We start from the raw sequence: 27692 nt of genomic DNA, 5'->3' as shown, positions 1-27692 counted from the left end.
GAAGCCCACAGGCCGATCAACCATTATGTCACAGGGAATGATCGGATTGGATGAGTGAAACACATAAGCCAATACATGAATTTATTATAAGACCAGTATTTTGGACGCAAATCCTAATTAACTATGATATATCTTCCAGGAACATACTACACACGTCACCTGTCTCTATCTTTTTAGGATATTGTGTCTGTTCTCTTATCTACCCCATCTTATTTGAGAGGTACCATAACATATAAAGAAATGTTCAAAGGTTTGAGGGAGATGTATAAGATTTATTGAGTATCAAAAGATAGTATTTATGTATATCTGTATTTAATTTTATTTGGCTATCCTAAATATTTTTATCTCCAATTAAAGATCATACTTTGGCCGCTACGATCAGGGTCGAACCGAAAGTCAGAGCATAACGAGAAAATAGAATGGATCAAAAAGGGCATTCCAGAATAGGATTCATTCTTTGACCCATTTTAGGATTTGAGAATAAGAATGCATACCAAACAATGTTCTTTCTATTATAGAATGTGTTCTTACTTCATAATGCATTCCAAGAATGCATACCAAACCAACTTAAATTAAGACGTATATTACCAAAAAAAAAAAAAAAAAAGTGAAGGCATCAGTGTTTTGTACCTTTGGTTCAAGTTGAGCCATTTATCCAACTTAAGCCACATAAGTAGCTAAGTGAAATTACCTACAATGTCCTAACACCAAATTAATCAAAAGAGGAAGATGAAGGGTAGAAAAATAAGGTTACAAAATCTATTGTAACCTATGCTGTTACAATAGATAAACCCATTAAATATGACAAAAAATTTAAGTAGTTCATATAATCATTTTGATTAATAATTACAAAAGTTTCCTTTTTCTTAGGTTCCAAAAATTTCACTTCTCTTCCTTTCAATTTCCTTTGCAACCAAACGGAGCCTTAAAGGATCTTTCATTTATGACAGGTTTCAATGGAAACAACTCCTGAAAGAAATTCTCTTTCCATATCATGTTGCCCTTCATTGATTAGCTTATTCCAGTCCAAACAGTAATCACGTTAAGGGGAGGGAATGCAGGCTTTCCATGGGTCTTTTCAGATTGCAATTGCTTCCTTTCAGAACATATATAGGCAATTTCATGACATCCAAAACTATATTTTTTTTTTCCCTTTCTTTGAGTTCATCAACTGGATTTTTTTTTTTTTTAGCTATCTTTAAACATTCCTAACATAGAATTTTGATAGTAATTAGTACCAACTGGTTGATTGTACTCATAACATCCACTGGATTAATGGAAAAGTAAATCAAGGGAGAAAAGCTTCAAATTGGATGGGCTATGATTTGCCAAATCGATACAATCTTTATGTTTTACTAAATTTTAGCTCTGTTCAACTCGTTTCACAACATAGACCAATTATGTCCCGGAAAAAATCAGCGTTAAAATTTTATGTTTAAATTTTGTTCAAAACTAGGAATAGAAAGACATAAAACGGAAAATCTTTCTTAACCCATTGCAATGTGTTTTAGTGGAAAGCATAACCAATGTGAAAACCTTTCTCCTTAATTTTATTTTTGGGGTGCGGGCAGAGGAAACAAACAACAAAAAAATAAAAAATCTTAGATAAAAACTCAGACTACCCTACTTCTAAAGATAAATTAGAAAACACCATTGTTCTCAATTTTATAAACTACAACATGAATCACTCTCCTGTTAACTTTGTCATCCCCTCCATTTTGGAGGTTAACTACCTCATTTTTTTTTAATAGTTAGGCTGCAAGGAGAGTCGGACTCGTAACGTCTTAATTGTGAGGTGTTGATCCTTACCCACTGAGCTATACCCTTTGGGGTTTACTTCCCAGCTTGATAAGCAACAAAGAATCAAATTAATACGATATGATAAAAATTGTTCAAGTAGATTATATATTTAACTTAAAGAGACTAAAAATTTAGTATAACTACTCACCCATTCTTTTGTGTCACAATATTACAGGGAGAATGCTTTCCTTCGTGATGAATGTATAAAATGGAATAATATACAATGGAAGCAAACCCAGCAAATTGATGAGTGGGTTATCTTAGACACTTCTAAGGCATTGGTGAATTCAACAAAACCACTCAAGTCCTTAGAAGGGAGCAGACGAGCCCATTGAATCATTCCCCAAATCATGTTGCAGTTTTTTCAATAAATAAAGAAGCTTTAACTTTGACATTGTGTTTTGAATCAGAAGACTTCCAATGGCTCTTGAAGTGGAAATCCCTTGGTTTGAGAATGAACAAAATTAGTATTTGGGATGAGGCTTCAACATCCACATTCCTGGTTAGCTTTGAAACAATTGTTAGTGCCAAGGTAATCGCAAAATCATGACAATGTTGTTCAGGAGGATTGCTAGTCACTTCCACTGCGCTGTTGAGGAGATTGTTAGTCACTTCCAACACTAATTCTAGCACCATCTGGAAAGAATTAAGTACGAGTCAAAGATTGAAAATTATAGGTCAAAACATTTAGAACAAGAGGATTATGTACCACCTAATGGTCTTTTCCCTTCCATGGCTTCTTTCTTTGCTTGACAGCTTAAGCAAAGGAAAGGGCCATCCCAAGGGCGACCTTTTCCAGGATTTGATGAACCAGCATGTACAGAAATGCCCTCTCCAGGTTTCATCTCTATCTGGCAAACTGCACACATGAATAACTTGAACATGTTGCACAGTGGATATTCTGTATCAAACCTGCAAACCAAATAATTGTTCTCCAATCAAAAGATCCAAATTCTTATCATTTTCTTTTCAATATTGCCAAACAAATTGATAATCAGAACAATTATAGAAACAATAGAGCAAGAAAAGTTGACTAACAGTCTATTTGCTTATCTAAAACTAAAAGATTCAAATTTATTGTCAATAATAATTTACATAACACAAACCTTTCTGCCAACACAGCAGAACCTTCCTCAAATATTTCCTCCACAACATCTGGCTCTGCATATTCTTCGTCTATATAAGATGATGACTCTGATGACCTTCTACGGAACATGGCCTTGAATACCCCTCTCCCTGGCTTCTTCGTCATTGGTGCAAGAGAAGGAGTTGTCTTCTCTGGCGGTATTATATCAACCACAATACAGGTCGTATCATCTCGAAGCCCCTTGTCTTGTACTGCCTCCTGCCATGGAATATAAGAGATGATAAATATAAAGAAAGTAGAAAACGACAAAAGGATATCAGCGAATAGACAAACATCAACTAGCCGGAGCTTACTTTAACAATTTGCTCAGCTGCAGCATCTACTGCCATCCCACGACAACAATTCACAGCCACTTCTGATGACAAGGCATCCCAAACACCATCACTTGAGATGATAAGCCTACCTCCAGCAGTAGACAGCTGCAACAACAATGAAAATATCATTTATAAGGATGGAGCTTTTTAAGAACAAATTAATGTGGTTAATCATTGTTTAGTGCTCCAGCTCAATAAGAATTAGTAGTCTTACATAAAGACAACTGAAGAAATCAGTCAAATACAACTAGGAGTTGGAAGTAGACTTCAAAATCAATAGTATGTTAAAGCTAAAAAAATCTTCATGGATTAAAATTGCTTCTGCCTTGAAGAGTGTTAGGGAGGTTGGCCGAGATCAACAAAAGATTTTAGATGTGTTTGACTAGTTGAGAAAGCAGATAATAATGGACATGGATGAAGAGGTAAATGCATCTCACAAAATATTGTCACACGCATGTCTTTAAATTAAAATTGGATATCTATATCAAATTCTTACAAAAACAAACTTTTATCCAATGTTGCCCTCTTCATGCCTTTGATAATAAAACCAAAGGGAACAGATTTACAAACTCCAAACTGAGACAACATTATGAATTCCTAATTTGTCAAATGCTGGGATATATGAATGCAATGAGCCATGACTTAGTTATTTGGTCTACAGATACATGACTATTTTTACTCTCATTCATTTGTGTTAGGGGTCCAGAGCAAGTCGCCGACTCCTCCCTTGGATTTTCCTAGTCCTATTAGGACTGTGGGTTTGGGTATTCCCAGTCTTATTAGGAATGTGGGTTTTCCTAGTCCTATAAGGACTGAATACAGTTAGAACTTAGAAGTTAGCAATTAGTATTAGTTTCCTATTTTGTTCTATTTTTTTCTTTCCTATTCCTAGTAGGGTTTGTAAATTTGTAGTAGCTATTATATTTAATGAATGAAGAAGGGCAGCCCTAATATAATCAATTGGGACTCCCTTTGCTCCACAATCAGTTTCCGTTTTGAAGAAGGCAACCGGTTTCATATACTGAATATTGGTGTATAGTTTTTTGATGTATATTTTGTACGATAATTATCTGTGATTATCGTTTTCTGCTACTGCTATTGTTTACTGTTCGTTGTTTGCTGAAGTTCGCTGTTGATATCACCTTTTTATTTCTTATGGAGTATTAGTCATATTGCTGGTTGTTGTGATAAGAGTTTATAGTCTTTGCCGTGGTCGTGTTGGCTTTCCAATTGATTTACTGATGTGCAACATCTTCGCTTATTCTTACTATCAATTTGCTGATTGAAGAAGAAGAGGGTTACTGGTTTGTTGCTAAATATTTGTTATCAAATTGCAGGTGAGATTGTGAGACTCGAATTCTGATCTTGCCGCTGCTGATCTGCTATGACTATGTTGTAGAATTTTTTCTTTGATCTTTTGGTCTCGATGCGGAATGCTTCTTGGTTGGAATCTGCAGGTCCTTCTGTTATCAACCTCCAACGAGAATTTCAGGCATGTCTAATGCCATAGCAGTGAGTTTTCTCCCTCGAAGTCAAGCATCGTTTCCACCCCCTGTTTGTTTTTTATTTCTAGTTTCTCGTTTGGAAGGTTGAAGACGAAAGGGTTCTTCCACATTCCCACGATTACTGCAGTTCTTGTTTGGGTTTATTTGCTGTTGAATGGGTTACCTTGCTGTTTATTGTCGCTGCTATTCTGTTCGAATCACTATTTGATGAAATAATTTTCTGCTCCTACTGCTTGATCTTCCCGCTGCTTTGTGCTACTGATTGTGATGTTGATTGTTTGCTGATTTACTAATTCTACGATGGACAAGGTTATGCTAATTTTCTGCAGGTTGAAGAAGTTCCAATTGTAGTGAATGGTTTCCTTAGACTGTGTTGCATGACTTTCAAGGATGAAGATTGTCTACTGATTCCAGATGGAATCAATGATTTATGTGCTGATTTATTTCTCTTCGATTTGCTGTTTCTGATTTGGTTGGAGTTGTGGGGTCAATGGATTGGATTGAAGGAATCCATCTCGAGCTGGTATTTCCCCTTTGTTCTGATGGCTTTCTGGTTTCGTGTTTGTTAAGTTATCGCTGGTACTTCGTTTTGGTTGTTGATGCTCTTAGTTGGACATTTTATTTGATAACATGTTTCGATTTTCTACCATGAGGGGGAGATTGTTGATATTATATGCTCAAGTCATCAGTTGAAGTCTTTGCTCCTGTGTACCCTCAGTAACAGTTTTTCTTTTAAAAATGTATATTTAGCAACCTGATACTGTTTGGTCACCAGCAACCTGATGCTGCTTGGTTTGGGGAGATCTCTGTTAATGGCTCGTGAGTGCTTTTGTCGTCATTATTGGGAGCTACAGTTTCTGTTGGAGTGCCTTCTTTGGGAAGGTCTTTTGATTTAACTGTTGGATGTGCCTTATTTGGAAAGGGATTTTGGTGTTGCCGTTATTCGTTGCTATTAGACTTGCTTCTTTGGGAAGGACTTTCGTTGGTTTTGGAGTTGCTTATGGCTTTATTATGATGGTTGATTGGAATTCTCTGTGCTCGTTGAAGTTCTTGTTGGACCAAGATGGAGCTTTCTGTTGCTAATGTGTGAACTCCAGCTTGAGGGGGAGGGGGTTAGAAGTCTGTCGAGAGAAAGGAAGAGTCTAGCGCAAGTCGCAGACTCCTCCCTTGGGTTTTCCTAGTCCTATTAGGACTGCGGGTTTTGGTATTCCTAGTCCTGTTAGGACTAAATACAGTTAGAAGTTAGCAATTAATATTGGTTTCCTATTTTGTTCTATTTTGTTCTTTCATATTCCTAGTAGGCCTGGTAATAGCTATTCTATTTAATGAATGAAGGAGGGCAGCCCCAATCTAATTGATTGGGACTCCCTTTGCTCCACAATCACAGGTCTCTCTCTTTTTCTTCTCTTCTCTCTACAATTTGCATAATATAAAACATGATTTTAATGAAAAATAACTCAGATGAATTGAAAGTGAATGATGACTTGCTAAACAAGGAAAAATATGTATTTAGTTATTTGTTAGTTTGATGAACCATTAAACATACCTACTTAGGATGTAGATATTAAAATTAACACTTAAGGAAAATTGAGTGAAATAGAGGCTGGAGGTTTAGGCATACATAAGCTTCAAACATAGGAAGGGAGTGTATTTACATAAGTATATAGATATACAAGCATAAAAAAAATAAAGGGTGCGTAAAACTTTCAGATTTATTTTTTGGGGATTGAGGGTCTAAGGGGTGTTTCCAGGTGCCATATCTCATTTCTACCCCATATGTATGGGAACCGCTTAAATGTCTTAAAGGCGGTAAGAGTAAGTTCAGTAATACTACCTGATTTGATTTACACTATAAAGTAACTTCCACAAATCAAGGTCCTTGGGCTACAGTCGCTTCAGATGGAGGAACTCATGCCCAAATTATCAGGTCGAATGGTTAATGGTTCGAGTATGAAGTAGATTGACCAAATACTTATGGGCTATCTTCCAAAACAGAGAAAATAGCAGAACAGAGATAATTGAAGAAAGAAAGGAAGGGAGGGTAAAGAAAAGATCAAACCTGATTAGAGAGGGTATGATAAGGGAAACAACCAAGAAAAGAGAGGATAGCAACAGCCGAACCTGGTTTTGTGCTCACGCAAAGACCAATTTAACTCAATCAAATTTTCATTCCATATGCAATACTGCAAACTAATGAAGGATTACACGTACACATAGTCTATTCTCAGTTGTAATCGACATCTAAAACATAATTTAAAGTTAATTTGGAGTCTCACTCCTACATAGCTAACATAAAGATAATTTAAATAAAAATGCAGATAGACAGAACATAACCCTTATTGAGGTCTATCCAGCATTGCTGCATCGTCTCTCTCGGTCTAAAATGAAATTGACTCCATCAAGTTATGTTGCATACCCAAGATACCCTAATAGTAATATCTGAAAACATGCATAAGTGTATGGGAATCCTTTTCAACTAATTCCACTTCCTCATCACTCATGGAAGTCTACGTCAGACTATTCACCAATTTCTTACACTAGATTAGGATTATAGTTGTTCCTATTTCTTCTCAACCAATTCCCTCTTCCCAGATTATACTCACCTTTATGTTTTTGGGTCTTTATGTTTTCCTTGGCTACATCCAGATTGATCCTCAAAAATTGAATTCAGGTCTTCAAAATGTTGTTTTTGGGGTATAGCACCACTCACAAGGGTTATAGATGTTATGATGTAGTTAGTGGGATAATTTACATAACATGTCATGTTAATTTTGATGAACATATCTTTCCTTTCTCCTCCTCCATATCTCCTCAGTCAGCCCTACCTCCTTTCCCTATTGTTACCTTAATCTTCTGATTGATCGGAGTCCACATGGTCCCTCCCTAATGATGTTATCTCTGGCACATCTACTGGTACAACATCTCCTCAAAGTTCATACTCAGCTGACACTTCAGAACTTTCACGTCCCAGCTCCATAGCCCAAACCAACCATCATAACCAGAATCTCCTAGTCCAAGTCTCTCACTAATACCTGAAAGTACTACTGACCTGTCCACTTCACTTATTGGACCTAACCCACAGATAGCTCCTACCCTCCCTCATCCCACTGTTACTCGTTCTCAGTCAAGTATTTTCAACAAGTGTTATTTTTAATTTTTCCTCTAATCTAACATTATTCAGTATGCTATAGATACCTTATATCATAAAAAATCAACATTAAGCCATGTCAAGTCATAAAAAATCAACAGTAAGTCAGATCAAGTCATAAAAAATCAACATTTAGAGAAATGTTCTTATTCTTCAATAAGTTCGATAATTCAAATGATTTTATTTTTACATAAGACATTTTGTAGTAGAGAGAGCACAAAATCAGCTTTCCAACAAAAATCCAAGATTACTTAAATATGATTTATATTGAATGACTTATGTTCTAGAAAAAACTTATTTAGTGTGCGTGAAAGCTTTTTTTAAATTGCCCTAAATGGAAATAAATTTTTAGACATATATAAAAAATTGTTTTACCACTCTTTTTGTTTTTAGAGATGTTCTATCACAATAAGATTTATGAAATTTCTAGATATGAGAAAACCCAAGAATTTGAAAGTTGAAAATCACCCTTAACAACAAAAAATTCCGTTTTTTCTTATTTATGAATAATATCTTTAGTAAATGAAATAACAATTATAAAATCATTCACTAAAATGATGTTTGGCATAAATATATGGCAAATCAGCACCTTGCACTAAGGCGATAGTCACCTAGACCCCAAAAAACTGCCTGGGCACCAAGGCGTCGCCTTGACAACTATGCAAAACATGCATCATACCTGCCGTCGCCTTGACAACTATGCAAAACATGCCATCATACCTGCCATCTGTTTCCTCCTACCCTTACTACCTTCCCTTGGAACCAACATTTTATACACAAGCCCTTAAAATTCTGGAAGGGAGGCAAGCAATGGATCTTGAATTTAAAGCCATACATAATCAAGAAACTTGGATACTTGTTCCTTATGATCCATCAATGAATGTGGTCAGTTGCAAGTAGGTCTCGTATCAAACAAAATCTAGATGGGTCTATTAATAAGTATAAAGCCTGGTCAGTTGCCAAAGGTTTTCAGTAACCACCAGGAGTTGACTTTGTTGAGACATTTAGCCGGCACACTACCATTCGTACCATTTTCACCATTGCCTTAACTCACAGTTGGCCACTTCATCAACTTGATGCTGAGAGTGCCTTTCTTTATGGAGATCTTCAAGAGCAGATATTTATGTCTCAACCTCCTTGTCTTGGAAAAATTGATCCATCAATTTATAGATCCCGTCAAGATCCCCGTGCTTGGTATGAGAAATTTGGTTCTCGGCTTGTCGATCTTGGATTTTTTTTATTTCTCAGTCTGACCCTTCCTTATTCATTTAGCATCAGGACAACATTACATTATATTTACTGCTCTATGTGAATGATATTCTTTCGATGGGTAACAATATATCAGCTATTCACCTCCTGTTTAGTAAACTTGGCACCACCTTCAATATGAAAGATTTTGTGTCCCCTTTCCTACTTCCCCCAATTTCAAGTTGATCGTTCACAAGGCCTACTACTTTTACATCAATCCAAGTATATTATTTTGCATCTTCACCACACCAATATGCTTGGATGTAAACGTGTCCCTAGTCCCTCTTCCACTTAATACTGGGATTCACTGATAGCTTTGATTCCCAACCACTCACTATATAGAAGCATTGTTGGTGCTCTCCAATGTGTCATGTTAACCAAGTCGTACATTTCATTTTCTATCAATCAGGAATGTCAATTCCTCAAGTCTCCTATGAAGGCCCATTGAGCAGCGGTTAAGAGAATCCTCCGATTACTCAAAGGCACTATCACAGATGGTGCTTAACTCCGTCTTGGTCCATTGAATCTAGTTCCTTATTCTTACCCAAAAAATAAAATCTATTTGCTTATTGTGATGTTGATTGGGTAGGTGGCTCTATTGATAGAAGATCCACAGCTAGTTAGTATATTTTTTTGGCACAATCCAATCCCTTGGAGTGTCAAAAAGCAACCACATTGGCCAGATCCTCCATTGAAGCTGAATATCAATCCAAGCAACAGCTGAATTATATTTGCTCAGCTCCTTCTTGTGTTAACTTCATGTTACACTCCGATCTGTTCCTCTCATTTGTTGTAACAATATATGATATATCAGCAATATCATGGACCTTGAATCCAGTTTTTCAAGCTTGAACTAAGCATGTTGAAATTGATTATCACTATGTCCGCGAATTGGTTGGTCACAAACTATTGGATGTTCAATATCTTCCACTGATCAAGTTGCTGATATATTTACCAAAGACCTCCATTCTACCTTCATACTCAACCGAGTGCTTAGCTTGAGGGGGGTCGCTAACATGCATGAGTGGATAGGAATCCTATTGTTAGATCAAACACCAAAGAAATACAAAAATAAATGGACAAAATATTCTCACGACATAGAGATTTAACGAGGTTCACACACCAGGGTGGTGTGCTACGTCCTCGGGCGAAGAAGAAGATGTTTCACTATGCAGAAGAGAGATCACACCCAAGCAGCGACGAGAAAACTCACCCTGAAACCCTAACTAGAAAAAACCCCCAAAATACAATGACCTTTCTCAACAAGACAACAGTACATTATGTACTTCAAGTCGCGGGTCGACCCATCGGGGCGTGATCGATCAGGTCGAACCATACCGCGGGGGCTACACCCCCGCAGCCCCATACGAGATCAATGCTGGGCTCCGAGCTTGGCCCAACCCCTCTGCTTCCATCATAGATCTCAAAAAACTTTCCATTCGGGTCGCCACCAAAATATGTCGGATCGGGTCAATCTTCAAAAAGGGTCAAGAATTCGAGGAAAACTTAACAAATCTCCACCTTGGCTTGAATTCTCCTCCAACAAACAAACAAATAGCTAAAATCTTTATCTTCTCCAATAACCCTCCAAAGGGTTGAACTCAAACACGGCAAACACCAAGTAAGTTCAAGCAATGCTCGAACTTACCAACACACAAAGGCTTAGTTAATATATCAGCTGGATTGTCTTCAGTACCAATCTTCAACACTTGAATATTACCTTGAGCAATTATCTCTTTGATGAAATGATACCGAACATCAATGTGCTTTGTCCTCTCATGATACATTGGATCTTTAGTCAAGTGAATAGCATTATGGCTATCATAATGGACAACAGTCACCCCATGATCCATGCTGAGTTCTCCCAACAAACCTTTAAGCCAAATAGCTTCTTTAATTGCCTCAATCACTGCCATATACTCTGCTTCAGTAGTAGATAATGCAACTATAGCCTGCAAAGTAGCTTTCCAACTAACCGTACTTCCTCCAAGAGTAAATACATAGCCTATGAGTGACCTCCTCTTGTCAAGATCACCTGCATAATTTGAATCAACATAACCAGATAAACTATCACCATTCCTCCCAAACTCCAAACAAACACCAGAGGTCCCTTTCAAGTACCTAAGTATCCACTTCACTGCTTCCTAATGAGCTTTACCTAGACATCACAAATATCTGCTCACCCCACTAACAGCTTGTGAAATGTCAGGACGAGTGCAAACCATAACATACATAATGGAGCCAACTGCACTAGAGTATGGAACACGTGACATGTACTCCACCTCTTCGTCTGTCTTAGGTGATAGAGCAGCTGAAAGTCTAAAATGAGATGCAAGAGGAGTACTTACAAGTTTGGCATCTTTTATGCGAAAACGATTCAATACCTTCTCAGTGTACTTCTGTTGAGATAGCCACAACTGCACTAGAGTATGGAATACGTTACATGTACTCCACCTCTTCATCTGCCTTAGGTGATAGAGTAGTTGAAAGTCTAAAATGAGATGCAAAAGAAGTACTTACAGGTTTGGCATCTTTCATGCCAAAACGATTCAATACCTTCTCAGTGTACTTCTGTTGAGATAGCCACAACTGTACTAGAGTATGGAACACGTGACATGTACTCCACCTCTTCATCTGTCTTAGGTGATAGAGCAGCTGAAAGTCTAAAATGAGATGCAAGAGGAGTAATTACAGGTTTGACATTTTTCATACTAAAACGATTCAATACCTTCTCAGTGTACTTTTGTTGAGATAGCCACAACTTCCCTGCTTTTCTATCCCTCTTGATCTCCATACCAAGGATCTTCCTTGCTGCTCCCAAATCTTTCATCTCAAATTCAGAACTTAATTGTTACTTTAACCTGTTGACCTCATTCCTATCTTTTGCTGCAATCAACATATCATCAACATAAAGCAACAAATATATGAATAACCCATCAAAGAGCTTTCTGAAATAAACACAACAGTCATATTGACACCTGCAGTATCCAAAACTAGCCATAACTGAATCAAACCTTTTATACCACTATCTAAAAGACTGTTTCAAACCATATAGGGACTTCTTCAACAAACATACATGGTCTTCCTTACCTTCAATAACAAACCCTTCAGGTTGATGTATATAAATCTGTTCTTCTAGTTCACCATGCAAGAATGCTGTTTTCACATCAAGTTGCTCCAGCTCCAAATCATGCATAACAACTACAGCAAGTAGGATACGAATAGAACTATGCTTAACAACAAGTTAGAAAACATCATTAAAATCAATTCACTGTACCTGACTGTAGGTCTGTAGCCCTTTGCAACCAAACGTGCCTTGAACCTAGCATCTTCAACACCTGAGGCAGATTCCTTCTTCTGGAAGACCAATTTACAGCCAACAATTTTCTTCCCTATTCTCGGCTTGACAAGCTCCCAAGTCTGATTTTTATGAAGAGATTCCATCTCCTCATTCATGGAAATCAACCATTTTATAGAATCAATTGAAGTAACAGCTTCAGAATATGTTGCAGGCTCACTATATTCCATTGTATCTGCAATAGACAATACATAAGCAACAAATTCAGCATGCTCATACTTTTGTGGTTGTCTAATATTCCTCCTTGGTCTATCCTTGGCAATATTTTACCGCTCTTCTTCTTGATTCTCTTGAGCATCATCTCCTTCAATAAAAATAGGCAACTGAACTAAAGTAGATTGTGCTTTGTTTGAATATGAACCACCAATTTCAAACTCCACATTCTCTCTAGATTTTTCTTGACCTTTATCACAATGAACATGAGCTTCTTTCCTAGAATGCAACATAGCAGATTCATCAAAAGTAACATCTCTGCTAATAAGAAATTTTGGAGACTTTGGATCAGGACACCACAACCTATATCCTTTCACTCCAGATCCATAACCAAGAAAAATGCATTTCTTGGCCCTAGGTTCCAACTTCCCTTCATTCACATGTGCATAAGCAGGACATCTAAATACTTTTAAATTTGAGTAGTCTGCAGGCTTACCTGACCAAACTTCTTCTGGAGTCTTGCACTCAATAGCCGTGCAAGGAGATCGATTCACCAAGAAGGTTGTTGTGTTAACTGCTCCTACCCAGAACTCCTTGCCCAATCCTGCATTTGATAGCATACACCTTGCCTTTTCTAATAAGGCTCTATTCATACGCTCTACCACTCCATTCTGCTGGGGTGTTTGAACAACTGTATGGTGTCTTGCAATACCTTCATTTTTACAGAACTTATTAAAGTCACCTTCACAAAACTCTAGGCCATTATCGGTTCTCAACCTCTTAATTTGTTTCCTGGTCTGCTTCCCTAGCAAATTCTTCCACTATTTGAAAGTGACAAATACTTCATTTTTATGCTTCAAGAAATAAACCCAAACCTTCTTAGAGAAATCATCAATGAAAGTAAGCAAGTACCTTGCACCAACCCCCTTTGAAGCAACCCTGGAGGGCCCCCATAGGTCTGAATGAATGTAGTCCAAAGTTCCCTTGGTCCTGTGAATAGCAGTACTGAAACTGACTCTCTTCTGCTTCCTAAACACATAATGCTTATAGAACTCCATTCCTCTTGTACTATGACCACACAACAAGCCCCTTTTACTTAATGATGCCATCCCTCTTTCACTCATATGGTCTAGCATCATGTACCATAAATTTATGATATCTGATTCAGTCATAGATGATAAAGCTACTGCAACAGACCCAGTGACTGTAGTACCCTGCAATACATACAAACTGCCAACCTTGATTCCTTTCATCAACAAGAGAACACATTTGTTGATCTTCATGACTCCACCTTCAGCTGTATACTTACACCCATTTGAATCAAGAGTGTGCCTAAACTGATGAGATTCTTCTTCAAATCAGGGACATGCCTAACATTAGATAAGGTTCAAACAATGCCATCATACATCTTGATATTGATCGTTCCCATTCTAATAGTCCTACAAGAGGCATTATTTCCCATCAACACAACTCCACCTTGAACTGATTTATATGTGGAGAACCATTCACGATTGGGACACATATGGTAGGAACAACCAGAGTCAAGAATCCATTCATCCTGTGATCTGACTCTGTCATCAGTCACAAAAAGTATATCAGACTCACTCTCATCTTCAGCAATACTAGCTTCTGTAGAATCATCTTTCTTCTGTTGATTTTGGGCACCACCACCTGCTTTCTGTTTATTTAAAAACTTATAGCATTCAGATTAAATATGCCCATTTTTCTTACAGTAATTGCAGGTCAAATTCTTATGCTAAGATTTTGATCTAGCCTTCTTTTTGTCACCATTTGAATCCCTTTCATTTGTTTTCCCTCTAGCTACTAAACCAACACCATCAGATTTATTGGTAGACATCAACTCATCATCAATCTTTTGCTTGCTTTATAGATTCGTTTTGAAATCCTCAACAGAGATTGTCTCTCTACCATAAATCATGGTATCCCTAAAATAGAGCCAAATCTTCATCGTCTATTTTAACATCTATCATTTTCAAATCAGTAACAATAGAATTAAACTTAGATATGTGGGATTTAATAGTACCTTCACCCATATGAAGGGTATACAGTTGTTGCTTCAATCTCAACCTATTAGTGAGGGATTTAGTGAAGTAAAGATTCTCTAACTTCACCTATAACTCTGCAGCTGTTTTCTCTAAGAGAACTTCCTGTAGAATATCATTCGAACGACACAACTGAATAGCTGAAAGGGCTTTATCATCAAAATTATTCTAATCATCATTGGACATAGTTGCAGGTTTCTTCGTCTTCCCAAATAGGGTTTTCTTCAAACCCGGCTGTGTAAGAACAACCATCATTTGAGCTTACTATAGATTCGAACCTATCAATATCGTATTTTATTGAAGAAGGCAGGGATCGAAGTAACCCAAAGCTCTGATACCAGTTTGTAAGATCAAACATCAAAGAAATACAAAAATAAATAGACAAAAGATCCGTACGACACAGAGATTTAACGAGGTTCACACACCAGGGTGGTGTCCTATGTCCTCGGGCGAAGAAGAAGATGTTTCATTATGCAAAAGAGAGATTACACCCAAGTAGAGGCGGGAAAATTTTCCCTAAAACCCTAGTTCGAAAAAACCCCCAAAATACAATGACCTTTCTCAACAAGACAATAGTACATTATATACTTCAAGTAACGGGTCAACCCGTTGGTCGTGATCGATCAGGCCAAAGCATACCTTTAGGGCTACACCCCCGCACCCCCATACGAGATAAATGTTGGGCTCCAGGCTTGGCCTAACCCCTCTACTTCCATCAAAGATCTCCAAAAACTTTCCATTCAGGTCGCCACCAAATATGTCGGATCGGGTCAATCTTCAAAACGGGTCAAGAATTCGAGGCAAACTTAACACCTTTTCAACTAATTCCGCTTCCTCACCACAACTCATAGAAGTTTATGTTAGACTACTCACCAATTTGTAACAATATATTAGTATTGTAGTTGTTTCTATTTGTGAGAATAAAGATTAGTGTGCCGCAGGGGCACATTAGGGCTTTTCCCCCTCCACCAACCCTAATTAGAATAAGGCAGCTGGATGGGGGTATACTTGTAAATACTTTATATTTTTTGTTTTATACTCCTATCATGAATCTATCATAATTTTACATTATAAATAGTGGACTTGTGTGATTAATTAAAGACACACAAGCATTCTCTCATTCTTCCTGTTAACACTATTCCTTCTCAACCAATTCCTTTTTCCGTTTCATGTTTCATTTTAGCTAGTGGAGATGAGGATGTTAAGATGGACGAGTGGTAAAACTAGGAAGGATAAAGTAAGGAATGATCATATTAGAGCTGGTTTAGGAGCAGCTCCGATATGTGATAAGCTACGAGAAATTCATTGTTACCATATTTAACGGAGGCTTTTGGATGCTCTAGTATGAAGGAGTGATTTGATTTGTATAAAAGGATCTAAAAGAGCTAGGGGAAGACCTAAAATGACCTTAGAAGTGGTGAAGAAAGACATCCATAGCCCAGGCCTCGTATCGAGTATGACGTTGAATAGAGATGTTGTCGTTGGGACTTAGTATAAGGCTGAGTTGTTGTTGTACCATGTTATGAAATACGTAAAAAAAAAAAAGGTTTAAATTCTTTAATCTCGAACCTAAAGTGGCAGCTATCTCAAGGAAGATGGTTGAGTGCAACTCCACGAGCGGGGAGAATAGATTGACTCATCGTTGGAGGAGAAAGTTGTTACCGACAAGGCAAATCTGTCAATGCATGAGGCAACATTAGAAGTGTAGCCCTCATTGTTTCACCTTGATGGTGTTATATGCATCATCATAAAGAATAATGATCTTTGGTTGCCAAGGTCTCCCTAAAAGAGCGTCAGAATGAGCTAGTGGCTAACTAGGCAAGGCACCTGATAGTGAAGCAGCCCAAACTATAGAGTAACTTGAACAACTACATCGGTCTCTTCTCTAGTATTAGGCCCAAAACCTCACATATAAATTTCTTAAAAATTTCTGCTGGAGGTAAAGTGCCTGAACTAAGTCTGGGAGATAAGGTTGGCTTCCGCTCCTGCGTCGATAACTATATAGGCTATTGTTGAATCCTGATCATGTAAGAAAAGTACTCTTCTATCAGAATAGAGGAGCCTCCTCTACTAGTTTGTTAGAGAATGGAGTAAGACTAGCAGAGTTAGCTTCAACCTCCACATTATATAACCATAATCAGTTTCATCAGTTGGATTAGGATGACGAAGTTTGCAAATCTCCATGTCATCCTTGTTGTCCTTATTTTCCAACAACTTCTTAATAGTTGGTCATAGATAGATTATTGTTGGGGTACTTATTGCCAAAGTGAACTTTCTCACCACAGTTGTGACATGCTTCTTTAGCCACTTGCTACCCTTGGGGATAATAGGTTCTTTTCAACCATTGAAGAAAGACATGCACAGATTAGGCCTTGGTCCAAGTATGGCATCGATTAGAGAGGATTGGAGGTCCAGGATCCAGGTAGCAAACCCCATCTAGCTGTGTTCTACTTCATTACTATTTCTGTGATTAGCTTCCTGTCACTTATTTTCCTTTTTCCAGTCCTTCCTTGGATCCATGTAGCTGACCCCATTAAGTTGGGATAAGGCTTGTCATTGTTTCTTCAACCTTTTAAGACTTAATTTTCCTTTCTTCAGTCTTTATTATAGTCCTGTAAGGTGAAGAAGTCGTGAGCATGTCCTTCAAGTTGTTGATGTAATTATGCAGCTGCTATTACCCAAAAGAAAAAAAAAATGAAGCTGCCACATCAACTGATCTGAAATCCGCATCAACAAGCTCTAATTGGATCTCTGTATTTAGTCCTGTGCACTGATGTACCTCAACACCTTTTAATTTATCTCCTGAAGTTTGCATTTGGAGGACAACATGTGGAAATCCATGGTATAGGTATCCACATATTTACTAACTTGATGAAAGTTGACCATCTTGTGGAAGAACATTTCCTTAAAATTGAGGGTAATGAATTTTTCGTTCAATATCTGCTTTATTCCCTCCTAATTTGTGATAAGTCCAAGTTACCGGATGAATCTTCGATATAGCACATCATCCTACCATAACCAAGCATAACCAGTGAATTTTGTGTGGATGAGCTCGAATTTCTTATCATCTGGAAATGATTTGTAGGAGAAAATTCTCTTGACTTTAGTCAACTAGTCACGAAAATCTTTGGGTCCCTTCTTGTCGACAATCTATGGAACCTTAACCTTAATGCCATAGTCCTTGTTTGAGAACTATCGTGTGACATATATGGAATCACTGTCTTGGGTTTTTGTCTTGGAGGTGTATTCACATCCGTAAAGTACTAAATTGGGGAACCAGTGAGCCCCACAAAATCTCACCTATAGAATCTCCTCACGAAGGCAAGAATCTCAACGAAAATTTGGTGGGTCTGTTCACACTCAGCCAAGGTTTCTCTATAATGAACTGATCAAGCTGAGTTCCAATCCCCTATTGGTTTTCCAATAATTCTTTGTACAAGTTGTGGAGCTTAGGGTTGTTGAAGTGAGACTGAGAGGGTCCTGTTATAGTTAAAACTGCAAGAATTTTGGCTCTAATACCAATTAACGCAATTTGATTTTCAAAACTCTTAAATTCGGAATAGGTAATGAATACCTCAACTTTGAAGGAGCAATGGCAATTTTGTTAACCTGAGAATGTGCAAAATCCCTTTTGATAAAGTGAGTAGGCACAATGACCAATTGAATGGTTCTCATTTAACCCCAACATGGCCTGGTCTATGCAGTTGTGGGGTTAATATGGCTTTACAGGGCTAGTCAGGCAGAAGGTTTGGATACTCGTCGTTAGCAAAAAAATTTATAAGGAAATTTCAAAGAGAATAACTTTTCAAGAAATTAAAGTAAGAATGAAGGGGAATGAAATAATCAACACAACATACAAGGGCAATTATGTAAACATGGAGAATATGGTTACATTACTTGAAGGTTGTCTTGAACCTCTCAACAATGCATCCAGCTGCAACCCGAACCTATTCCATATGACGGAACTCATACAGTCATGGATTGATCTGAAAATTTAAGGTATGCTTCCCAACTAATAGCACGCTTGCATACACCCAACATGGGCTTAACGATCAATAATATAATCAAGAAAATCATCTGAAATCAAGTAAGGCGGTAAGAGAAAGTTTAGCAATGCTTCCCGATTGATTCCTTGACTACAAAGTTACTTCTAGAAATCAACGTCTTAGGCTAGGGTTGCTTGGGATGGAGGAACTCACGCCCAAAATACCAGGTCGAATGGATCGAGTATGAAGTAGATTGACCAAATACTTATGGGCTGTAACTATCCTTCCAAAACAGAGCATAATAGCAGAACAGAAATAATAGAAGAAAGATGGAAAGAAAAGATCAAATCTAATTAAAGGGGGAATTATCAAAGAAGGGAAACAACCAAGAAAAAGAGGGGATAACACCTGGCTTTGTGCTCATGCAGCAACCAACTTAACTCAATCATAGAGTCTATTCCCAGTTGTAATCAACATCTAAAATAAGTTCAAAGTTAATTTGGACTCTCACTCCTACATAGCTAACAAAAAGATAGCGTAAAATAAAATTAAAAAAATATATATGAAAATAGACAAAAATAACCTCATATTGAGGTTGGTCCAGCCTTGCAACTGCACCAAGTGCGGGCCACCCTACCCCTCAGGGTCCCTAGGGTTAGACTCACGGATAAGTCCCAATATAGTAGCTAGTACAAGAGAATAGGATTCCAAAGCAACTTGGAGTGCAAAACCATAAAATGTAGGAATATGGAGTCTATAGGTAAAATGAAACAGAGGGGAGTTAATTAACTTGTCTGCAAGAGTCTTAAAAAAAAAAAAAAAAAGGAGATTGTGCTCACAAATTAAGGAAAAATAAAATAAAATTATGTAGGAACAATAGTAAATAAATATCTAAAGGATGAAAAATTCAACATTACAAAAATGGATGATATATTAATAATTTTCTTTTTTTGACAAGCAAATGATAGAATAATACAATTAAACTCGATGGAGGGTAAAAGGTTAATAAACACACTAGATGAAGACGATTTATTAAGAGCTAAATTTAAGGATAACATAAGATATTCTATGCGATTGCTTAAAACTCTCTAGTTGAAAATTGAAAGGAGTTTTGTTTGTTTATTTCCTTGAAAGGAGTTCTGTTTGTTTATTTCTTTTTCTTCTTTACAGGTTCCTCTGACCCACTTTAGTTGGTGTATCTCTAATGCCTATAATGAATTCTGATTTATGAGGAGCCTGCTGAGGACTATCATAGTTTGTTTTAGTGGCAGGAAAGCTATTTTCGTGTCTTAGAAGATGATCCAGTGTTCAACTTGAAGATTTATCACGTCCTTTATTTTTCAATTGTGGCCTATCCTATTTAGTTGGGAAAATGCTAAGTTGTTGTTGTTATTAAGAGATAATTTTAGCAAAATACGGATATATTTAATCAAGGAAAAATAGAGAGTGAGAGGGGACTTGAATGGACATATAGTCAAAGGCAATGTAGGTTACAAGAGCTCATAGAGGAAATGAATTTGGAGAAAGGAATGACGTACAAGATGTAATTCTATTATTTGGTATGGCACGGAATCTTTATTTGTAAATACATACTTCAAAAAAGTAAACATCAATATTTTTTACAGTATCAATAAAGAGCCAAATACACACTATGAAAATAGAACCGCTAAGACGCAAGGATAACAAGTTATATTCCACCAGAGAGCCTACACTCACTACATAAGTTAGTATAAAGTGGTTTATAGAAATGGAAGAAAAGAATGGAGACCTACGTTCCCAAGAACTAACTTGCGGAACTGAAAGGTATTTTGAAGAAAAACCAATGCCATATGGAATGAGGTTCTTGAGGTAATGAGATAAAAATAAAAAAGAATATAATAATAATAAAAGAACATGAAGATGAAGGACATCATCTTGAGGAATGACAGTTCTAACAGCCATCAAACTCAAGGATCATGTTATAAGGGTAGACAATGAACACGAAAAATTTAAAAAGGTATAAGGAGATGTTCATAAACAACCAAGATTAGATCGGTAATTTAGAATCAATTGTGCATAACAAGACTGATCTGTCCGGCAAACCCACTTAGGTTATAGAGATTTAATGGATAAAAGTAAGAGAGCAGATGGACAAATGTCAAGTTAAAGAATAGAATAAAAATAGTATGATCAATTTGCTACGCATGAGTAGCACCTTCACTTGCTTCACATAGGGAATAGGAACAATGAATTCGCCAACGTCCATGTCACCAATTGATCTTGAAAGACACAAACCACCTGGCCAACATCTTAGGGGGCCAATCTGAAAAATTGGAGTAGCCACATAAATCAATGTCTCATTTGAACCATAAAAATCAAATTAAATTCTTATAAGTGCTGGAAATAGTACATCCATAAAGCATATAGGAATTCATAGAAGCAGAATTTCTGAAAGATAGTTGGATGGATAACTTTCTACAGCTAATCATTGGACGTAATCCAATTGCAAGACCAAATACCATTTCCACTTCCTTGTTTTACTCATGTAACATAAGAAAATGTTGATTCTTTAATTTATATCGTTCAAATATAAACCCCTGGTGAGTGGTTATTTGTTGGACATTGACAACAAATTTTCAAAGTCTCCATCAAATCATCATACTTTATTGTGATGCTAAATATCGAAATAATAATTCTACTATCAGAACAAATGTCAGTAAATTTACATTTTTAGCATTCATAAAGGTATAATACTTTAAAATCAGAATAATGGGAATTTATTTTTGCTTCACATATGATCAGTACATTCGAAATTATAAATGAAGGGGAGACAAAGAGAAAAGTCTCTCTTTTTGGATTGAACATCCATGCTCCTCTGCTTTTGTTGGAATTCAATGTGAAGCAGATGGTAAATTCTCCTTTATTCTTAAACAAAAAAATTATTAATAGAAGAAATAATAAAATACAACAGTTTATAGATTATTATATTGACCATGATACATTAGTCTCTAGTTTCTCCATCCTTCAAGTCATCTACATCAAGGTGCTGGACCCAGATATTCACTGGAATTAGATATTCCTGAGTAGCATGACAATCTACCACCTTAATGAGATGGGACAGACTCACAACCCTAGGGATAATGAACATTTGAAAAATCAATAATTTCGAAAGGAAACAATCAAGTTGTACAACTGACAGATCCAGATAATGATCACTCTCAGGTAAACCCAATCTCTAACCAGTCTGCCCAATAGTGGAGGCAACTCATGAACATATTTAAGTTCACCCAAATAAGCCACAATAAAATGAACTTATAATCCCCTGCAGATACAGAAATGTCCATCCAATAACAATGGGTTCCTAGGTTACTCCAGTAAATTTCATCAAAGTTCAGCTTGATAGAACCAGTACTTGGTAGAACACCAGGTACCTCACCAAGGACCATAAGGAGCTGGTCTAGCTGCTTACTCCCAATGCTTAACAATGAATTAAATAATATTCCTATCAATCTTCTAATGTCACACCCATGTCATCATTCTGACCATAATGAGATCAGATGCTTCCCCAGGGAACCTAGATCTGCATGCTCATCAGTTAACAAATTGGAAGGCTGAATTGTTGAGCACATCTCTCAAATTGGCCACATAAACCATAGTTCACCATATTTTGATGGCTCCTATTCAACTGACAAGATCTTTTGAAGAAACTAAAAACAAACGAAGAGCATCCAAAAATCAAGGAGAAGTGCATTTATGGTAGATGGATTACCAAAGCATTGCAATATGAATCCTGACAGAAAACACTAGCTTTACCAGGCAGCATTAAAACAAGACTAGTAAATAACCCAGAATCCTCTTTCAGGCATTTGCTGCAGCAATTCATCGAGAACTAAGTAGACCAATTCTGTTGCCTTTAGTTTCAAATTAGTGGTTAAGGGCCATAACCTGGTCAGAGACCCATGTTCGCAGATCCTGGGAGAGTTGGACTGGTCCAAAACTTCAGAATTGTTTGCTTGAAGTGGATGTTTTCAGACATGAACTTAGGTCTTCACACTAGCAACCCAAGCTTTTATTACAATCACAACAAGAAATGGCCCCAGTTTCAAAACTCGGTGGATATCAGGATTCAGGAAAGACTAATGCATGCGATGTGCCCAAGCAGAGGCCTGAAGGTTGTCACATCCTAATATTTGAATTTTGAATCACAAGTAAGAGTGGGTAGGCAAACATGAACCACATATTCATCTGTCAAAACACTGCAACTTGCATTTAGCTTTGTTTTCTAAATATTTTTCTTTAGCAATAAAGCCAATGGGTATTACTGGTTACTTCGGTCATGGCATCTTATTCCATCTTGGGAGAAGAGGAAACACTCTTATGGTAGAGAATTTCTGTATTTGGCTATATGTGGTTACAGAAAATAATTTTTTGTATATTTTCTAAGCCCTTTCAGGATGTCGTACTGCATTATGTCTAGAGTAGTAAACCAACTACCAAAGTTGATTCGTTTCAAGACATTGCTATGGGCCCTTCATATTATTGTGGTCTATTTTCATCTATGCTTGGTGGTTCATAAGTTCATTGATTATCTTCTCCTATCATACTTGATAAAATTTTCAATATTCATGAAAGAAAGAAAGCCATGGAACTTGCAGCAAGGAGACCAACCAAGACCAATGATGAATTCAGTACGCACAAAAGGCTTCAGGGAAAAGCATTAAACAACTTAAAAGGAATAATCAGAGAACATAGGGTGTAAGAACAAACCTCGGTACCACCACCAGTATTAAGCCGACCAACCTCACCCCCACTAGCAGTAATACGCTCCCTCCTGTTAAAGTAGGAAAAGTGAACCCCATTAGAAGTGCCAAATTTTAAATGAAGCACCAGAGATCTAGACTAGAACTTACTCCTCTTCATTGCATTCAAGCCTATGATCTGCTGACAAAGAATAGACAACACCTTCAGCAGATTCAAGTATGCAACGGGAATCACCCACTGATGCTACAGTAATGACCCATCCATCTATTATCACAAAAGTGACGGTCGTTCCAGACGTTTGTGCTGGGGAAGAAGGAAGCAATCAATTTGTGTCTTTAGAATCGCAAAAGTAAAGAGACAAATGGCTAGAAGTCATGAAAGCATATGGAATAATAAAGAACAGAAATTTAGGTAATACAATAATAAACTAAATCAGCAAAAATACAGAAAAACTTTTCTCCTGGTTCAAGTCCAAAATCGAACTTAGGATAACAACCTGCATTCAGCCACGTGGGTTGATGACATGGCAATCCAAGCTGTTCATCAAAACAGCTTGGGTTGAGGTTGATCTTATATACAATATATTGGACCTGTCCCCTATGAATGACAGCTTCTAAGAGGATAAAAGCATCAATATTCTAAGAAGAATTACTGCCATGCAGCTCTCTCCAGGTCAAATGTTAAGATGGGAATGCAAGTAGAACCTCAAAGGGGGGAAGGAAGAGAAAAAGAAAAGCATATGAGGGCCTGAGGCAACTAGCTTGGCTACTTAGAGGAAAAGCCAGAATTATTGTTTTAATAAGGGGTATTTTTAATGTTTTAGAGACTGCCTTCCCAGATGGAGCTTGTAAGCTTGTTTTGTTTTATCCAAAGCCCACAAATTTTTAATTTCCCCAAACGCAAGGGGGAAGATGAGCTGCCTTCGAAACAAAGCTAAGGTGATTCTCTCTTTTTCAGGTCCAAAATATGAGTTGACTTGTAACAAAGGCCAAGATGCTCCTCTCTGTTTAGGATTCAGTGTTCATTTGAAGTAAGACTTTATCAAATTGTTTAAGGATCACTATTTCCTTTTATTTTCATCATCAACCAAAGATATTTCATAATCATGTTGTTCTATTTATGGATAGAACTGGCATTCCCATACCTTTGTGAAGAATTTTGTACTACTGATCAGTTTACGTGAAGAGATAAGGCTTAAGATTACCCCCTTAATATGATTTTTCGTGTCTATATGATGTCTATATGGAACTATGCCCATACTTATGTACCTCATACTTTTCCATGTTTTTTTTTTCAAACTTAAACGGTTCAACCAAATCTCCAACTACACCAGGGTTAACATTGAACATGATGTACGTAATACAGTAGTCATACCTTTCTCTTGAAAATCTTTGTCAGTTTTTATGAAACCTGCAACCAATGCTCGTGGTAATGCTGCTAACCAGTCATCTCTACTAAGATCTGAAGGAATAGCAGCCAAAACATTGTTTAGGAGATTCTCCTTTGTGTATATAGCCGCTGCAGATCCATTGTGCCCATCAAATAGCTGCCAAAATCATGCATTTTTAATCAATTGGCAGAATTTCTACCAATAAAAAATGGCATAAAACCGAAAGCAGATACATAATTGAAATAGGCAGCTAAATTGTACGAAATGTAATTAATGGGATAATGGGATAGTGTGACAGATTCAAGTTAATAACTGAAATATGGTCAGCATTCCTTCAAAGAAAGAATAAGCAACGCATCCGTCAAAATCTCTGGTAAGGCAAGCCTCAAATGCTTCCCAGTCATTAAAAGTTTGGAATTCATCCAACAAAGATAAAAGATCTTTTCAGAAAGAGTTCAGTTTTTCTGGATGCACACATCCATTTTTTTTTTTTTTTTTTTTCTAAATGGCTACCTACTTGTGGTGCCGGCTGAAACTTTGGGGACAGGTAAACCCCTAGGTCCCCTCCTCACATGTCAAGTTTCAGCTCAAAGGGTGCATGCCAGTACATGGGAAGGATTATGATTGAATTTTAGTCTGAAACTTGATATCCAAAGGTATTGTCCATCTATGTAGCACAACTAGGTTTGCTCATTCAAAGATACTCCTTAGACAAGCCCAATGAGAGAAGCTTTTGCCTCTCAAAAATAAAGAAATAAAGTCAAGTGTCTCCCGCAGATAAGGGTCTACCAACTACATTCAAAAAGAACTATAACAGAAGCAACAAAACTGTAACAACAAAAGAGATTCCCAAAATAAAACCTAGTTCTTCAAAAATAAACAAAATTTTGTTTAACTCCTATGGAATAAGAATCAATTACATTCAAGAGATTGATAATGGACACATCATATACTATAATGCAGGAAATCCTTCAAAATGCATTATAAATTGAGTAGATCAGAAAACTCTCTGAAATTCTTGAGCCTTGTCTCTCTGGTTGCTGATTAGGGTCATTTAAGACCATATTGGGAAAAAAAGCACCAGCTCTTTCCTTAAAGAATACAAAATTAAGTTGGAAATTCATGTGATGTCAATTAGATATGTCTCCATGACTGAAAGCTTCATTTCAGTTCGAATGCCAATTGACTGCATCATTACAGTTGTGCTCCTTCCATGTCTACACATTTAGTAAGGCTATGTTTGGTTCCACCGGTTAGGTTAATGCATATGCTTAAGGTTTTCGAAAACGAAGCAGGAAAAACAGAAAACCAAAAGATATTAATTCAGGATGATGGATACGGATAATTAGTGCAAATCAAACTAAGGACTCTTCAATAATAAAGGAATATCAAAATAAATTCAGACCTCTTGAGACAGACAATTAATTCTGAACAGAACAACTTACCCATTTCCGTGCCTCACAGCATTCATAGCTCTCAATATTTGTGCATGTGATTCTTTCAGATGAAGGTCAGAGGTGTACAAATTGCATTTCATGATAATAACTGATTAAACTATTACATTATAAGAAAATAGAAGATTCATGAAAATGGCATTGAAGCTTATCCGGTTCCTGAACTGATGTTCCACAGCCTCTATCATATTAAATGGACCGTTTACACAGTCCACCGATACCTACAACATCATATAGCATGGAACTTTAACATCTCCTACGTTTTGATACCTCAGGAATTTACTTCTGCAGGCAATTCCTGAGGTTCAAGATATATCTCTCAACCCATTAATCATAATCTATATTATCAATTACTGATAAATAGATAATAGACACAGAATTAAATTCAGACACAATTTCATTTATTCCATACCAATCCCATCAAATTGTATTTCGGAAAAAAAATCACATACACCAAAAACCGAGAATGTTGTAAGTCCATCTCCAGGCACCCTTTGGCATTCCGTCTTCAATAATGTGAAATCCTCCCCTTTCTTGCTCTGGTTGGCTTGACCATGTAGGATATCTGGTTTCTCGATTTTCTCATGGCATAGCTCACGCCTGAGCAGCACCGCCAGGGGCACCATCTGACGATCGCTCCTCGTAGACATTGTTATTCTCCCAAATATCAATCAAGAGCTACTTATCAGCGAACAATGCCTACCTCTACTCCTCCATGCCTCGTAATTCAATCAAACTGAACCCAATTGGAGCCTGAAGCAAGTAAACAACTGAATTATCTCCATAATTCGTCATCATTGTCGTGAGTTATTTTCAATGAAGAAAGTTAAACTAGTCAACCGAAAGAAAAATAAGAACGGAAAAAAAAATTTTGAATGAGAAACAGCTGGAGATTTGAACGTTTCTGGAATTCAAGATCCGAACGTCAATGAAACGTTAAAAAAGAAAATTCACGAGGGAATTCGAACCACAGCAGACAATGTGGACAAAATGAAATCTGAAAAAACAAGATTCTTCGTCAACGAATTCCCAAAATCGAGTTCTAAGAACGAGAAAAGGATCAGAAAGAAGGGAGAGAGCTTTGGTGCCGAAAAATAGATGAAAATAGGACGATGAAGAGATTAAGAATTCTCACAGGAACGAGATTCGTCGTATGGTGGAGGCTAGCGGGGACATAAAGGAGCAATCATGAAGAGGATTTGTTGCAGGAATCGAGAGACGCGGATCCCGGCGCCCTGCAAAAATTCCATTGGAGGCAGAGAATCGAGAGAGGAGAGGAGACAGAGAGAGGACGGAGAGGCGCAATAGGAGCTGTTGCTTCCCCTTTCTTTCATGTGTGCTGACATGTCAACCACGCACCACCTCCGTTTCAACCCCATTAGAGCC

General features: G+C 37.2%; 1 protein-coding gene across 2 annotated transcripts; it reads right to left on the bottom strand.

Moving 5' to 3' along the window:
• Positions 1 to 1879: 1879 nt before the first annotated feature.
• On the bottom strand, positions 1880 to 27692 carry LOC122062944 (probable protein phosphatase 2C 12). 2 transcript variants are annotated; one of them, XM_042626607.1, is made up of 10 exons: positions 27442 to 27692; positions 26759 to 27059; positions 24837 to 25008; positions 23612 to 23765; positions 23469 to 23532; positions 20917 to 21024; positions 3241 to 3366; positions 2907 to 3145; positions 2513 to 2712; positions 1880 to 2389 (listed from the first exon to the last, which is right to left on the bottom strand). In XM_042626607.1, exons 2-10 carry the CDS (start codon positions 26954 to 26956, stop codon positions 2376 to 2378), a joined length of 1275 nt encoding a protein of 424 aa, XP_042482541.1. In that variant the 5' UTR covers positions 26957 to 27059; positions 27442 to 27692; the 3' UTR covers positions 1880 to 2375. The 2 variants fall into 2 exon arrangements, with proteins under 2 accessions (XP_042482541.1, XP_042482540.1); XM_042626606.1 differs by having other exon boundaries at positions 1880 to 2436; positions 27442 to 27689.

Source organism: Macadamia integrifolia, unplaced genomic scaffold (genome assembly GCF_013358625.1).
Source record: "Macadamia integrifolia cultivar HAES 741 unplaced genomic scaffold, SCU_Mint_v3 scaffold1149, whole genome shotgun sequence".
NCBI classification, from domain to species: domain Eukaryota; kingdom Viridiplantae; phylum Streptophyta; class Magnoliopsida; order Proteales; family Proteaceae; genus Macadamia; species Macadamia integrifolia.
Note: the sequence above shows the minus strand (reverse complement) of the source record. Positions and strands in the feature narration are given on the sequence as shown.

Coding starts and splice junctions, on each gene's coding strand:
- LOC122062944 (XM_042626606.1), bottom strand. CDS start 26,956: ATGTCTACGAGGAGCGATCGTCAGATGGTGCCCCTGGCGGTGCTGCTC. Junction 23,533..23,611: donor CTTGAATGCAATGAAGAGGA/GTAAGTTCTAGT, acceptor CTACTTTAACAG/GAGGGAGCGTATTACTGCTA. Junction 3,146..3,240: donor CAGCTGAGCAAATTGTTAAA/GTAAGCTCCGGC, acceptor ATTCCATGGCAG/GAGGCAGTACAAGACAAGGG.